The sequence below is a fragment of the Medicago sativa genome, chromosome 3, assembly GCF_051527215.1.
Source record: "Medicago sativa cultivar Bolivia chromosome 3, Bolivia_mono, whole genome shotgun sequence".
Classification (NCBI taxonomy): domain Eukaryota; kingdom Viridiplantae; phylum Streptophyta; class Magnoliopsida; order Fabales; family Fabaceae; genus Medicago; species Medicago sativa.
Genome location: NC_140751.1, coordinates 84,218,887 through 84,236,472, shown reverse-complemented (window position 1 = coordinate 84,236,472; position 17,586 = coordinate 84,218,887). Strand labels below are relative to the sequence as shown.

General features: G+C 35.1%; 1 protein-coding gene across 1 annotated transcript; it reads left to right on the top strand.

Moving 5' to 3' along the window:
• Nucleotides 1–14,436: 14,436 nt before the first annotated feature.
• Nucleotides 14,437–17,579, top strand: LOC146941141 (keratinocyte-associated-like protein). Its single transcript, XM_085754922.1, has 5 exons — nt 14,437–14,609; nt 15,304–15,461; nt 16,098–16,149; nt 16,386–16,452; nt 17,306–17,579. The coding sequence occupies exons 2-5, from the start codon at nt 15,306–15,308 to the stop codon at nt 17,406–17,408; spliced, it is 378 nt and encodes a 125-aa protein (XP_085611048.1). The 5' UTR covers nt 14,437–14,609; nt 15,304–15,305; the 3' UTR covers nt 17,409–17,579.
• Nucleotides 17,580–17,586: the final 7 nt, after the last annotated feature.

Here is a 17,586-nt window from a genome sequence, read left to right as displayed (position 1 = left end):
TAGCAACCAACAAGTCCACAAACTTAACATCAACCTTCGTGCATCTCTAATACTTTTCAAGAAATCGTTATCAATTTTCGGCATTCCTAACTTAACGCTCCGAGACGACATTTCACAAACTAAGCTCAAATCTCTAAAGTTCCGGCAATTCAAACTCTTTAACCATCATAGCGGACATATGTAAAGTCTTCCTACTTAAGGCATCTGCAACAACATTAGCTTTACCGGATGATAATTCAAACTAAAGTCATAATATTTCAACAATTCGAGCCACCTTCGCTGTCTCATATTCAATTCCTTCGATCAAACAAATACTTCAAGCTCTTGTGATCACTAAACACCTCAAATCTCGAACCATACAAGTAATGTCTCCAAATCTTAAGCACAAATACAACTGACTAATTCAAGATCATGAGTAGGATAGTTTCGTTCATGAATTATCAACTTGTCTTGATGCATAAGCAATCCCTTTACCATCTTGCATAAGCACACCGCCTAAGCCCAACTTGGACGCATCACAATACACCACAAAAGGTTCATCGGGTCTCGGCAAAATCAAAGCTGGAGTCGTCGTCAAACGCTTCTTCAATTCATTAAAATTGTTCTCACAATGAACATCCCACACAAAGGTTTTACCTTTACACGTCAAGCTGCGTTAACGGAAGTGCCAACTTAGAAAATCCTTCTATAAATCTTCGGTAGTAACTGCTAAACCCAAAAAACTTCTAATCTACGTAAGAATCGACTTAGGAGTCTCCCATTGTGACAACGCTTTCAACTTTAGACCGATCGACCGCAATACCACTACCGAAATAACATGGCCAAGAAAACTTACTTCATTCAACCGAAATTCACACTTAGACAATTTAGCATACAACTTCTTCTCTTTCAAAGCACTAGCAAGTTTGTAACACCCCGTTTTCCCAACTTGAAAATTTCATCATAAATCGAGTATTTAAATCACAAACGGAATGTCACATACTCCTTTAAAACCACAAAATAGATAATAATAATAATTATCTTTCAAAATTCAACGTCAAAATCTATAATCATGTACGGCGGAAAATATTCGACATAATAAAAGTCTTGGCACGCGGGCCTGATCGAAATCTCATAAGTTTTAGTTAATGTTTATTCATAAAAAGTTCATGAAAGCAAGCCCCATCCCGTTACATATCGAGCACCTAGACACAAGTGAGGAGTCCTCTCATGAACACTTCTAATCTTTATTACCTGCACATTACCCACGGTCGAGGCAACATATACGCGAAGGGGTGAGATTTCACAGTCAATAAATTAAACATATAATTCATCAAAATGCATTTAACAACATAAATCATCATTTACATTTAAAACATTTACCATTTAGCATTATATCAAATCATATTCAATTATCATTGTCAAATATCATCATTAGTTCGTAAACAATTATCATCTCTAATTCATAAGCAAAAATCATCATTAAGTCATAATCAAGTATCATCATATATTTAACAACTTAAGACATCATAAACATCGGCATTAATAATCATTTAGTATCATATTATTATCATCATCAATCATAAACAGACATTATCATCAAAATATCATCATCAAATCATAATCAAACGTCATCATCAAAGCATCATCATCAAAACATAATCAAACATCATCATTAAAGGCATCATCGTCGGACATCATCGTTAAATTATCATTAAATATAAGTTATGACGACTCTACAATGCAACTACAACTTCAACACCAACTCGGACAACTTCAACAACAACTCGGACAACTTCAACAACAACTTAGACAACCTCAACAACAACTTAGACAACCTCATCAACAACTTAGACAACCTCATCAACAACTTAGACAACCTCATCAACAACTTAGACAACTTCATCATGCATGTGGTACCACCAGTGGCATTAAGCCCCCTTCGCTAAGGTCATATTTGGACTGTCGGGCATTAAGCCCCCATCGCTAAGGTCATATTTGGACTGTCGGGCATTAAGCCCCCATCGCTAAGGTCATAAAGGACCCGTCAGGCATTAAGCCCCCATCGGCCGACTATGCAACATCACAACTCTAAATGCAACTTGGACAACAACGTGAACATCTTATACAATTCCATTAAAATGGACCAACTTCTTAAATCATGACAATATAGACCGACTCATGCAACTTCAAGACATTTAACGGTCAACGGCAATAAACGACGGCAAGATACGGCATATAATAGCGTTTAAATAACATATCCACATTAAAGGGAATGAATCATAACAACTTATCATCATAACGCATCTTAAATAATTCTTATACATCATCACCACTAATCTCGGTCACCTAAACGAGACCTCTGGAACTTTTGAAAGTATCCTAAACAACCATTTTTCTTACTTATAAGATCAACTCATGACTACACGTACGAAAGGATCGCATCGGGATAATTTTGGGCAACTAACGGCCTAACTCGCAGGTGGCGAGTAATTTGCTCGCAATGGCGAGTTCGAAGGTCTTACTCGCGATTGCGAGTAACGTTGCTCGCGATTGCGAGTGCATGGGTGGTAGCTCGCGAGTGCGAGTGTTTCGCTCGCGGTTGCGAGCGATGAATATCGGTACGGCCGAGAAACCTAAAAATCACAACTTTTCATCTAACTTCATGTTTCTTTCATCCAATTTGCATCTAATTATCACCCTAGACAATATCTAAGGTACGTAAACTAATTTTGCATCAATCTAACATCTTTTCATGGTTTAATCATCAAATCGGTCATTTAACCCTAATCTCAATTCTCACCAAAACTCAACCTAATCATGTTAAATTCAATTCTCGAGAACCATACCCTTAATTATATTGAAAGCTAGTCTCACCGTTACCTTAATTCGGATGAACAAAGCTTGCGAAAAACAAAGTGATGAAAACACCCAAAAATACTGCTTCAGTGCGCGATAGTTTTCTCTCAACTCGGACCTTGTTTCGACGATCCGAACGGTGAAAAGGTAGACCCGGGTGTTGTGAATGCCGTGTCCAAAAATCGTCACGATCCAACGGTTAACGAGTGAGATATCATTGTTTTACCGAGGTAGGTTTCGGAAAAACGGAAATTGCTTTCTCTCTTCTTTTTGGTGGCTACTCTTCTCACAAAGCTTGTTTCTACGTAATAGCTATTCCAACCTAGTCTCTCATATTTATAACCCTCCAACTATTCTATTTACTCTTTCTAATAATTATAATTACCTACTAAATATAGTCTAATAAATAATAAACCAAATAACATATATATATTTTCACACAAAATAACAAGTATATTATACACCGAATAACATATATTCACATAAATACATCACATAAATATAAATATATTTCTAGACTCACATTACATAATTATTCAAAACACATAAATCATATAAATATATTCTAAACTCACATCACATATATAATCACACCATATCACATAATCATTCACATCACATAAATCACATAAAATCACACCACATCATATAAATCATATAAAATCATATAAATATACACATCACATCACATAATTCATATAAATATATATAAATATATTTCTAGGCTCAATAAATAAACCAAATAAATCAAGTAACAAAGAATAAATCAAATAATTAAAAAGTGGGCGTTACAACTCTCCCCCACTTAAAGAATTTTCGTCCTCGAAAATTAAACATCCCGCAAAACAACTACGGATTAGTCTATACAACAAACAACAATTCAAAACAACATACAATCAAACAACAAGTTAGAACAACAAAAGACAATGTAAAATTATTACACAACACTACGTTGCTTGACACGACTCTACTACTTGGCCGGACGGACCGACTGCTACGATACCAATTGTAACACCCCGTTTTCCCAACTTGAAAATTTCATCATAAATCGAGTATTTAAATCACAAACGGAATGTCACATACTCCTTTAAAACCACAAAATAGATAATAATAATAATTATCTTTCAAAATTCAACGTCAAAATCTATAATCATGCAGCGGAAAATATTCGACATAATAAAAGTCTTGGCACACGAGCTCGATCGAAATCTCATAAGTTTTAGTTAATGTTTATTCATAAAAAGTTCATGAAAACAAGCCCCATCCCGTTACATATCGAGCACCTAGACACAAGTGAGGAGTCCTCTCATGAACACTTCTAATCTTTATTACTGCACATTACCCACGGTCGAGGCAACATATACGCGAAGGGGTGAGATTTCACGGTCAATAAATTAAACATATAATTCATCAAAATGCATTTAACAACATAAATCATCATTTACATTTAAAACATTTACCATTTAGCATTATATCAAATCATATTCAATTATCATTGTCAAATATCATCATTAGTTCGTAAACAATTATCATCTCTAATTCATAAGCAAAAATCATCATTAAGTCATAATCAAGTATCATCATATATTTAACAACTTAAGACATCATAAACATCGGCATTAATAATCATTTAGTATCATATTATTATCATCATCAATCATAAACAGACATTATCATCAAAATATCATCATCAAATCATAATCAAACGTCATCATCAAAGCATCATCATCAAAACATAATCAAACATCATCATTAAAGGCATCATCGTCGGACATCATCGTTAAATTATCATTAAATATAAGTTATGACGACTCTACAATGCAACTACAACTTCAACACCAACTCGGACAACTTCAACAACAACTCGGACAACCTCAACAACAACTTAGACAACCTCATCAACAACTTAGACAACCTCATCAACAACTTAGACAACCTCATCAACAACTTAGACAACTTCATCATGCATGTGGTACCACCGGGGCATTAAGCCCCCTTCGCTAAGGTCATATTTGGACTGTCGGGCATTAAGCCCCCATCGCTAAGGTCATATTTGGACTGTCGGGCATTAAGCCCCCATCGCTAAGGTCATAAAGGACTGTCGGGCATTAAGCCCCCATCGCCGACTATGCAACATCACAACTCTAAATGCAACTTGGACAACAACGTGAACATCTTATACAATTCCATTAAAATGGACCAACTTCTTAAATCATGACAATATAGACCGACTCATGCAACTTCAAGACATTTAACGGTCAACGGCAATAAACGACGGCAAGATACGGCATATAATAGCGTTTAAATAACATATCCACATTAAAGGGAATGAATCATAACAACTTATCATCATAACGCATCTTAAATAATTCTTATACATCATCACCACTAATCTCAGTCACCTAAACGAGACCTGCGGAACTTTTGAAAGTATCCTAAACAACCATTTTTCTTACTTATAAGATCAACTCATGACTACACATGCGAAAGGATCGCATCGGGATAATTTTGGGCAACTAACGACCTAACTCGCGGTGGCGAGTAATTTGCTCGCAATGGCGAGTTCGAAGGTCTTACTCGCGGTTGCGAGTAACGTTGCTCGCGATTGCGAGTGCATGGGTGGTAGCTCGCGAGGTGCGAGTGTTTCGCTCGCGGTTGCGAGCGATGAATATCGATACGGCCGAAACCTAAAAATCACAACTTTTCATCTAACTTCATGTGTCTTTCATCCAATTTGCATCTAATTATCACCCTAGACAATATCTAAGGTCCGTAAACTAATTTTGCATCAATCTAACATCTTTTCATGGTTTAATCATCAAATCGGTCATTTAACCCTAATCTCAATTCTCACCAAAACTCAACCTAATCATGTTAAATTCAATTCTCGAACCATACCCTTAATTATATTGAAAGCTAGTCTCACCGTTACCTTAATTCGGATGAACAAAGCTTGCGAAAAACAAAGTGATGAAAACACCCAAAAATACCGCTTCAGTGCGCGATAGTTTTCTCTCAACTCAGACCTTGTTTCGACGATCCGAACGGTGAAAAGGTAGACCAGGTGTTGTGAATGCCGTGTCCAAAAATCGTCACGATCCAACGGTTAACGAGTGAGATATCATTGTTTTGCGAGGTAGGTTTCGAAAAACGGAAATTGCTTTCTCTCTTCTTTTTGGTGGCTACTCTTCTCACAAAGCTCGTTTCTACGTAATAGCTATTCCAACCTAGTCTCTCATATTTATAACCCTCCAACTATTCTATTTACTCTTTCTAATAATTATAATTACCTACTAAATATAGTCTAATAAATAATAAACCAAATAACATATATATATTTTCACACAAAATAACAAGTATATTATACACCGAATAACATATATTCACATAAATACATCACATAAATATAAATATATTTCTAGACTCACATTACATAATTATTCAAAACACATAAATCATATAAATATATTCTAAACTCACATCACATATATAATCACACCATATCACATAATCATTCACATCACATAAATCACATAAAATCACACCACATCATATAAATCATATAAAATCATATAAATATACACATCACATCACATAATTCATATAAATATATATAAATATATTTCTAGGCTCAATAAATAAACCAAATAAATCAAGTAACAAAGAATAAATCAAATAATTAAAAAGTGGGCGTTACAAAGACAATCTTCAAACGTTCCGCATGTTCTTCTTCGTCTTAAAGTAAATCAACATATCATCGATGAACACAACCACGAAGCTATCCAAAAATGCATGAAAAATGTGATTCATAAACACACTAGGCACATTACTAACACCAAAAGGCATCACCTTATATTCATAATGTCCATATCGTGTCCTAGAAGCCGTCTTCTCGCTTATCTTCATCTTTTACTTTAATGCGGTGATAACCCGAGCCTCAAGTCAATCTTGTTTGAATACACGTGCATCCACTAAGCGATCCATCAAGTCATCAATTCTAGGAAGTGGATACCTATTCTTTATAGTTACTTTGTTCAACTGTCGGAAATCATTGCACAACCTCATACTATCATCTTTCTTCCTTACTATCAACAACGGCGCTCCCCAAGGTGAAACACTTGGTCTAATAAACTTTTTATCCATCAAATCTTCCATTGTTTCTTCAACTCACCCAACTCGAAGGCGACATACGATAAGGTGTCATTGACACGGGCTTTGTTCCGGAACAAGATCAATAGAAAATTCGACCTCTCTCCGGCGGCAGACACTTCCTAATGTGCCGGTAAGATCAACCAACAATCTCTTCGGGAAAACTTCGGGAAATCCTCACACAATTTGCAACTTATCACTCACTGCTTAATTCTCGATAGATAGTGACGCCATCAACGAAAACATCAAAATTCCATCACGTGCTAACTGCTTCTTTGCTTAGTAGACAAAAACTCTGCTCCACTTTCTTCTTCGGTGAAGAAGAGTACACCGACTTACTAAAACAATTAATACGAACATGGTTGTACTCCAACCGGTTCATACTAAGGGTTAAACAACAAACAACAAACGGGACAACTTAAATACGGTACAAAGCGTAAAATGACACTACGCGACTCAACTACTTGGCCGGACGGACCGACTGCTACGATACCAATTGTAACACCCCGTTTTCCCAACATAAAAATTTCATTTAAAATCGAGTATTTAATTCATAACGGAATGCTACACACTACTTTAACATCTCAAAACGAGATAATAATAATTATCCTTCAAATTCAACATCATGAAAAATCTTAAGCATTTGCGGCGGAAAATAGTTCAACATTTTAAAGTCTTGGCACGCAGGCCTTATTGGAAAATCTCATAAATTAGTTCATAAAAGAGACACGTAAGGAATAGAAGTAAAAGCAAGCCCCCATCCCGTTACGTATCGAGCACCTAGACACCAACCGAGAGTCCACTCATGAACGCCTCTAATCTTTATTACTGCACATTACCCACGGTCGAGGCAACATATACGCGAAGGGTGAGATTTCATAATCAATACATTAAGCATATAATCCAATAAAATGCATTTAACAACTTAAACATTAATAACATATCAACAATTAACAATTAGCATATTTTTCATTACATAACAAATACAATCATCAAATACCATTACTAATTTTCATCACAAATCATAATCAACTTAACACTCAACTTGACGACACAACTCATCCTTGACCATGCAACTCTATCAACTCAACAACAACCTAACAACACGACTCATCTTTGACCATGCAACTCTATCAACTCGACAACAACTCGACAACTTAAACATCATGAACTTCTTGATATGCAAATGCATGTGGTACCAATCAGCAACAAAATGAGCATAATAGGCTCTTCAACGTGTGAGCACAAAGGCTGCCGGGCCTAAAGCCCCCAACTTTAATGAGCACAAAGGCTGCCGGGCCTAAAGCCCCCAACTTTAATGAGCACAAAGGCTGCCGGGCCTAAAGCCCCCAACTTTAATGAGCACAAAGGCTGCCGGGCCTAAAGCCCCCAACTTTAATGAGTATGCAATGAACTCAACTTCCAACAACTTAGACAACGACGTGTACAACTCATACGACTCATAATCACGGACGACTTCTTAAATTCCAACAACATAGACCGAGCTCATGCAACCTCAAGACACTAACGATCGACAACGAGAAAACGACGACAACATACAACAATTAACAACGCTTGAATGTGTTAACATTCACATAAAGAATTAATTACATCAATATAAATATCATAAAACATCATTATAGCATTCATGCAGCAACACTTCTAGTTTCGGTCACCATAACAGACTTCGGAGCTTATGAAAGCATCCTAAACGACTCTCTAACTTACTTCTAAGGTCATCTCAAGACTACACGTGCGAAAGGATCGCATCGGGACAATTTTGGGCAACTAACGGCCCTAACTCGCGATGGCGAGTAACTTCACTCGCAATGGCGAGCAAAGTGTGCATTCCGGGTGCCTACGTATTTACTCGCGGTGGCGAGTTATTCTCGCTCGCGGTTGCGAGCTCACAGGTCACTCGCGTTGCGAGTTGTGTTGCTCGCGATTGCGAGTTACGGGTTCTAGCTCGCAGAGGCGAGTGTTCTTGCTCGCAGGTGCGAGCGATGAATGTCGGTACGGCCGTAAACCTAAAAATCACAACTTTTCCCTATATTCATGATTCCTTCATCCAAATAGCATCTAATTATCATCTTAAGTCATATCTAAGGTACGTACACTAATTTTGCATCAATCTAACATCTGTTCTTGATTCATTCATCAAAATTGATCTTAAACCTAATTCTCAATTCTCACCAAAACTTAACCTAATCATGCTAAATTCATCCTATAGAATTATACCCTTAATAATATTGAAAATTAGTCCCACCCTTACGGATTGAAGCTTTCACGAGACACAACGAACTCAAGGCAGCCGCGAATTCAAAAGTTCCACATGGTTGCGTCTCTCTCATCCGCAAGGCGACTAATGACCCATAAAATCTACAAGCAAGGTGCTACCTTGATCTCATCACTTTGTTGCATCGATTTATATGTGTTTCTCATAGAAGGTCATATCTCTTCCCACTTGCGACGCTACATATGTTAGGAGGGTTATATGTTGTTACGCTAATTTGGTCTCCCGATGGCTATGGCACTTGTTTTCCATATATATATATACTAGGTAAATTAGGTTAACCTGGTACCCATCCTTGCCTTCCACGTCACTCAATATCTATTAATAAATGTGTCCCATTATTATAGGATTACTTAGCGTAGGCATTTGTCATCTAATTTTCTTCTCCTACCACCAATCTTACTCATCTCACAACACAACCCCACTTGTTAGTATTTTATTTTATTTCTCATATCTTATTTTATAAAATAAGTCACACCAACATAACAACTTCACAACATCATATACTCCACATAATTTATTTATAAATCATATAAACTACTCAACTTCATAAATCATATAAGCATATATTTATAAATATATTCTAAACTTCATTGAATTAATTAAATAGTTAAGACGGGCGTTACATCGCTTTCCGTTTTTTCCGTTATCTTCGGTTTTAAATTTGTAGATTCCTAATCTAATTTCAATATCACTATTATTAACACTAACGAAGTTAATTGAATACGGATGAATTTGATGTACTATCAATCAATCTCATTATATCTGTTTGTATCTACAGTGTCAACCATCCGGACGATGATCTAATGGCTTCTTGTGATACTCCTTGTGAACCCGATCTTAAACCTCCAAATCAAGATTGGGAGTTTTCACGTACCTCACTATCTGGAAGCTTTTGTTGAGAAGATGACTTCGCGACCGGGTCCTATCATGACAACACTAATTACGTTCCGGTAACCAACCTCCCGCACTACGTCAAGACTAACTGCGATTTGGCCGAACTCTGCAATCCTTTTGGAGATGTCACCGGTGCTTGATGTTGCTATTGATCATGAGTTTGGGTTTGTAATGGGCACTTTGGCTTTGTTAGCTTTTCCACGGGGACGGCGCTCGGAATGCTATTAACAATCTCAATGGGTACTTCGCATCAATGCGGCCATTGGAGTTCAATGGGTCACCCCAAAAACAACCTTCTAACTTCAAAAATATACTAGTTACATACCAATTTAATGACATTTGGTTGTTTAGTGTTCTTTTCACTTTACTTACTCGGCATTTTTAGTTCATTATGAGATGCCGCCCTCCCGTGTTTTTCTTTGTCGATGTTGAGAAATGTGAACCCTCCGAGAATAAACAAAAGTATGCATTTGTATCCTCTTTTTCTATCTCATAATGACTTGGTATCTCAAACATTGTCTTGCATTTAAGACTTGGTCTCAAATTTTATGAGAATAAACAAAAGTATGCTCTATTTCATTGTCTATTGGAGAGAATTTTTTTGGAGTCTTTGGTCTCAAGCAAACATTCAATTCTTAAGTGAGGTCCATAACATTTTCATTAAATTAATCATTATTGCACACACTTTTTTAATAATAAGTGGGACCTATGTTTTTTTAATATTAAAAAATTAAAATGTAATGATATAAAGTTATTGATAGTTGATAGTGAAATCCATTGTAACGCCCCATTTTTATTCTAATATTTTAGTAGATGTGCGAATATTTTATATATGACTTTAATTGCTATATAAATGATTTTATGTGAAATATATGTTTTATATGATTTTTATATGAAATATGTTATGATGCAATTTTATTATATGAATATTGGGGTTGTGTATTATTTAAATGAATGTTGTTATTATTTGATAGAAATAATATGAGAAATAGAAATATTATAGAAATAGTATTTATTTTTGGTTAATGGGAATTAAGTGGAAATTAATAGAAATTAAGGGAGTTGGGTGAGAAAAGAAAAGAGAGATATTTTTGAAGTAAAAAGAAAGAAAAAGGGAGAGAAACATTTTCACGTGAAAACATTAGAAGAAAACTGCTTTTGGAGAGAAAACCTAGAAGAGGCAAAGAGAGAGCTAGGAAGGAATCGATTGCGGTAGCTTGTCGTTTGGTGTTCTTTGAATTAAGGTAAGGGTGGGATTCCTTTCAATAATCTTGATATATAATTTGAAAATTGATGAAATTGTTGTTCTTGAGTTTAGGGTTTGAGAGGTTATGTTAGATGATAATTTATGATAAAACATGTTGTTTAATTGTATGAATATAGGTTGTTTTACCCCTATGATGTATACTAAACTGTAAACATTGTTCTAATTCATTTTGGGTGATTGGGGGATCAAAAATTGGGTTTTTGGAGTGAAAGCGGTCTTTCCCGTAAGGCTGTGAATGCCCAAAATCGGGCCCCGAACTGCCAAAATCGGGCCCCGAATTCCGAGCTGATTTTTCAGCTTTGGTTCGACAAAATCGGGCCCCGAACTGCCGAAATCGGGCCCCGATTTCTGTCGATCAACCGGAAAACACTCACTTTTTCGCCCGTTTCGTTTTGAATTAGCTTTCGGTGTAAACATAAAAGTTGTAGATAATTGAGTTAGCTTTCTAATGGCCTTGGTTTGGAGTGGAAAAGATTTGTAGATTTTGAGTTATGATAAAAATAGTCCAAGTGGGTCTTTAGCAAAATTTAAGAAAACTTAGCATAACTAATCCCAAGTTAGTCCAAAAACTTATGGTTGGTTTCCCAACTTCAAACTTAAGTGTTAGGGCTTTAGTTGAGGTGTTTTATGGATATTTGACTTATGTTCTATTGATCAAAACTTAATTGCTTTTGGGGGATGTTTTAGACTTGAAATTTGAATGTAATTGATTTATAAATATATGTTATGTTGTTGATTCCGTTGTTGACGTTGTTGTATCATCTAATGTCAAAGTTGGGGAGTGTGTCATAATTGTTTTAGGCACATATGTTGTTGTTGTAGTCGCCGTTGAAGTTGTATGTTGATATACACAAGTTGAGTCCATTTGCATACTCACATCCGTTGGGGGCTTATGCCCCGAAATGTTCATCATTCAACCCGTTGGGGGCTTATGCCCCTGGAATGTTTATCATTCACCTGTTGGGGGCTTATGCCCCGGGATGCTTTAACCATCCAAATTGTTGGGGGCTTATGCCTGGAATGCTTAGCATTCAACGCGCGTAGATTGGTACCACCCGCATGATGCATAGTTGTTGTTGTCGTAGCATTGTTGAGTAGTTGTTGTTGTCGTAGCATTGTTGAGTCGTTGTTGTTGCCGTAGCATTGTTGAGTCGTTGTTGTCGTTGTAGCATTGTCGAGTTGTCGGTGTCGTTGTGGATAATGTTGTTGTTGTTGTTGTTGTACCTTGTTGCTTTGAAATTAATTATGTTGTTGCTTATGTATTTATTTATATACTTTATTAATGATGCATGTTGTGATATGTTGTTGTTTTCATTAATTCGATGAATTATATATTATTATTATTGGATAAGTTTCTCACCCCTTCGCGTATATGTTGCCTCGACCGTGGGTAATGTGCAGTATAATGATGGCTTGTAGGTTGATTGGCTCAAGTGTCTAGGGCTCGATACATATTAGGATGGGGAATTGTCGCGAATGTCCTCTCATTTCTTTTATGTATCACATATTTTGGAAAAGACTTGTTATTGGAGTTCATCGTTGTTGAAAATAAAGTTGAATTATGTTGAGGCCTTTGTGCCAAGATTTTCATTGATGTTGAATTTGGTTGAAACTATATTTTTAAAGAATTATTCACGCCGGTTTATTAAGATATTCTAAACGTTGATTTTAAATAAATAGATATTTCCTATTTATGAAATTTTGATTAGCGAGTGTGACACTCCGTTGTGTAGTTACTCGATTATTATAATTAATATTACGTTGTTGGGAGAACGGGGTGTTACATCCATTCTATCTATTCTTACTTTTTTTATTGGTACGGATCTCTTATACCTACTTTAAGATAGCAAATAGATAAAAAGACAATGCATTCTTTTTGGTGTTGGCTTTCTAATCTTCATTAAACAATGGTATATAATGAGTATAAAACAATGACATAGAAAAAGAGCATACAAAACAATGTATGATACAAGACAATGCATACTTTTGTTTATTCTCATAAAATTAAATGCAAATTACGTTCAAATTTTTTTTTCCGTTTCATTTTTTCCATAACCAATAGTCAATGAAAATTGTTTTTACATCTTTCTATAAAACCTTTTCCAAAGAAAACACAAAAAACTATACTCCAAATTCTTATGTTTTAGTTTTTTAATAAGTGTGATTTTTTTTTTACTTATAATTTGGGACGGAGGGAGTACTTTCTTAATTAGGGATCTTTAAAGGGTGTCTTTAAGGAACTCATTAACAAGACATTTTTTTAATTCAACAAACATGTGTGCCATTTTGCTTTTTCCTTTTAACTCATTAATTACCTATGTGGCGCCACTCACTTAAGTGAGCTTGTCGCGTAGGCATTGACTTAGTCAAAATTGAAATAAATGACCACAATTGTAAAATGGACTAAAGATAGGGGACTACATTTGTTATTTTTAAAGGGTTAAAATCGCAACATTGAAAAAGATAGGGGGACAAAAATACATTTTAACCAAAAAAATATAATTTCTAACATTTAAAATTTGACACCACATTTTTACATTTCGTATTTGTAAATAAGGATCACTTAGTCCCTCAACAAATGAGGGGTATTTTTGTTAGTGCATCCTTCTTTTTGTGACTCGAGAATTGTTTGAATTTGTTCGGCTATTTCACATGAGTGATCCATGACATGTCATCACTCAAGTGAGTACCATGTAGGTATTGACGAGTCATAATTGAAGAAAAAGTTTCTTGAAAAGTTCCTTGAGGCTATTATTTAATGAATCCACATAAAGAAATTTAAATGCTTGAAAATACAAGTCAAATGCAAGTAAAAGTTATAACTACACAATTTTACATGTAAAAATTACTCTTTTAAATGTTTAAACAATGCTTCTAGGAGACACTTGTTATTTCCTATGAAGAAAAAGACCACAATTGTAAATAGGACTAAAAATAAGGGATCATATTTAACTATTTTTAGGGGTCAAAATTGCAACATTGAAAAAGATACGGGTGAAAAGTACTTACCTACAATTTCATGGGTAAATTGGTGATTTATTCTGTTGATAATTAAATACCGAGATTGCCCTTGGGTATTCGCCGTAGAAACGAAACTAGAACGTGTGAAGGTAAGAGCGCGATCTGAACTGCAAGTCGAACTGCATCTTGTGAATCTTGAGTTAGGTACGTAATCTTTTTGTTTTCTTCGTTTTTCTGAGAAAATGCGAGATTCCAAGGGAATTACAAAACCAATGGATCTTCATTTTATTTCTGATTTTTGTTTTTACTTGAACAGTGAATTGCTCTTTCGATTTCATGAAACTCTGATCTCGTAATTTGAAATTAGGTTTTTTTCTCTGTTATTTTGCATTTGAGAACTTCAGATCGGTGTGGCGTAGTAACATTATTATTAGATCCATTGGGTTTCATTTTGCAAGCGAAATCCGGTGTTTATTTTTTGTTTTCTTCGGGGTAGATTAATAGCAGTTATTTTATGAATTAAGATACAATTTTCGTTGGTGAGAACTTATGAATTAAGATAAAAGCTTATTTATTTGCATAAGCTATTTTTCATAAGCTCAATATAAGTCAAACCAAACGGGCCCCATGTCGTCAACTAGCCAGTTCTCAACTTGACTGTAAAATTTTACTAGATTCTTTCATAAAAAATTGTTTTTGTAGATTATAGTATATGCATTTGACACTAGAGATTCCAAGCTATTGGGTTCTATAGAAAATTTACTTTGTTATAACTAATAAGGGACTTTATATACTTATGCTCTATTTCTGTTTACATAACTCATTCTTGAGTGATACTTTTGGTTTTCGGCTATTCTAACAATTGTTTCTTGTCATTGCCATTCTTTGCTATGAGAAGCCATGGCGGGGTCTGGGAGTTCCATGATGTATTCCTTTCTTCTATTCATTGTCATCCTCTCACTTCAAGAAATGTACCGTGGGAAACTTGCATCGTCGGAATTATTCACAATACTTGGAGGGTTCACTAGCTCTCTCCTATTTCTTGTGCTCCTAACTGTGAGTTCTCACAATCAAATATTGCATGACCATTTTCTTATCTTTGAAGCTTAACCTGTAGTTTGCTAATGATTCTTTTTATGTTTCTCGGGTAATAAGATCATATAGTAGAAGGAAAGAAAATATATTTTTGTAACTTCAGAAATGAAAAATATATACCACTTACTCCATTTCTATAACATCTATTTTAATACTATTGTTAGTGTTTGGGTTTTTTTTCGTTTTTCGCTATATATTATATAATTTATTTGTACTTGTATGAAGGTTTGCCTCTAATAAAATGCATCAAATGTGTACTGCAAATTCTTTCCAGTTCCATTTTGTAAATTGAAGTCAGAAGATTGTTAGAAGACCAATAAAGTTACTACTTTTATCACTTCATAGTTCATAGGTTGGTGTTCGTGTATGCAGGGATACGGTCCTACTTTAACAAATACAGAGGATCTTTTATTCATATTAGTACAAAGTAGACTGTTGTATGTTAACTAACGAGATATAAATGTGAATGCTACTTTTACCCAAATAGTCTGCTTTAAATTATCTTCTGTCACATATATATCTTCCAGGATCTCTATTCAAGTAATATACTTGAAAGCAATTTAAGTTACTCACATTTACATTACATTTTGGTTGCAGTTCATTGGAAATTTTCAGGAGACAGCCGGTGCAAAATCTGGCTGGGGTGCTGGTAAGCACATGTTGCCGATGAATGTTGATGACAGACTGTATAATTTTTTATTAATTGAATTCAAAATTCAAGTAAAACAGAATGAGTATTAATTGGAACTTTTTAAGAACATCTACATTTTTATACTTGAGAATCACATGAAACACGGGATGAGGCATTCATTTCTTTTATTCTTTCTGGTGTCACCAATTCACGCATATATTTTAAAAAATTGAAGCCGTGTCTTCTTTTTGCAGTCATAATAGCAGAAGTAGTTGCATTGATTGCTGCAAGCACTGTCCACCGAGTATGCATCACTACATGGTATGCTCCCTGCACTTACCCTCTCTCTCCCTTATTAATGAACAAATAGGAAGTAATTCACTAGGAAGTTTAGTCTCTGAACTATTTCTTAAAAAGAAAAGGGAGAAAGTGTGACGGACAAGCAATACATATCAAATGCCAATCACCCCTCTGGTCTAAATGATCCAATGATACAATTAATTAAGCGGGGTATTCCAGTCAAGCCTTCTCTAAACCTGGCTGATTTTAAATCACCTTCAACTAATCAACTTATAGTTGAATTTTGTATTTTTATATTAAGTAACACATCGTAATTTCTTAAATCGAAAAAATGCATGCATCAACTGCCTAAACAGATATAATGTGTTGATTACATGACCGTTGGCTTGTAAAAGAAATGGTGGAGTTTGATATTTGACATAGTTAGTAATACATGTAATGGGTTGTGCATCCTTTGGAACATGTTCTTATAAAGTAAATTATTGTAGAATTCATCCCTTTACCTTCATAAGCTCATGTATGGTAACATTGAATTCTAGATATTCTGTTGGGTGATATAACCAATAACAAATTACATTGAAAAAGAAAATCTGGCAACATCATATTTCATCGTTCATGATATAACATGCTTTTACTTTAGGTAAATAAAATAATAGACAACCTAAAGCTTTTTGTAAAATAGCCAAGTAAAGCAACTAGTAGAGTATATTACCATTGTCATAGTCTGTTATTTAAAGACAAAGTCTTATTAAAAGCACAACAACAGGATGGCTAACTGCAGATATTTTATTGTTTAAACAACATAAAAATGTATGATTTTTTTTTTTATGAAACCATTGTTGATGTTATTCTAATGATTGTTGCATGAATGCAGTTTCCTGTTCTCGGCTGTGTTGCTCTATGAGGTTAACAAGCTCTCTGGATCCGCTGTTTCAACAAGTGACTCCAGAACCAAAAAGCAAAGTGGGAGAGCTTAGTCATTTTGTATGCTTACTGTTAAAGCATCTATAGAGAATTTTCCCTAGTCGCAATAGTTTTACAACCCTAGTATCATAACTTATAAGATGAGCGTTTTATGATTTATCTGACACTTAATTTTACAATTATATTGGTATGGTATGATTTGAAAGATGTGCATTAAACTAAAATCCAATC

What these genes read in the sequence shown, in the direction of transcription:
- LOC146941141 (XM_085754922.1), top strand. Translation starts at nt 15,306, where the DNA reads ATGGCGGGGTCTGGGAGTTCCATGATGTATTCCTTTCTTCTATTCATT. An exon ending in AAAATCTGGCTGGGGTGCTG is followed by an intron (nt 16,150 to 16,385) that starts GTAAGCACATGT and finishes TTCTTTTTGCAG; the next exon opens with TCATAATAGCAGAAGTAGTT. An exon ending in CGAGTATGCATCACTACATG is followed by an intron (nt 16,453 to 17,305) that starts GTATGCTCCCTG and finishes GCATGAATGCAG; the next exon opens with TTTCCTGTTCTCGGCTGTGT.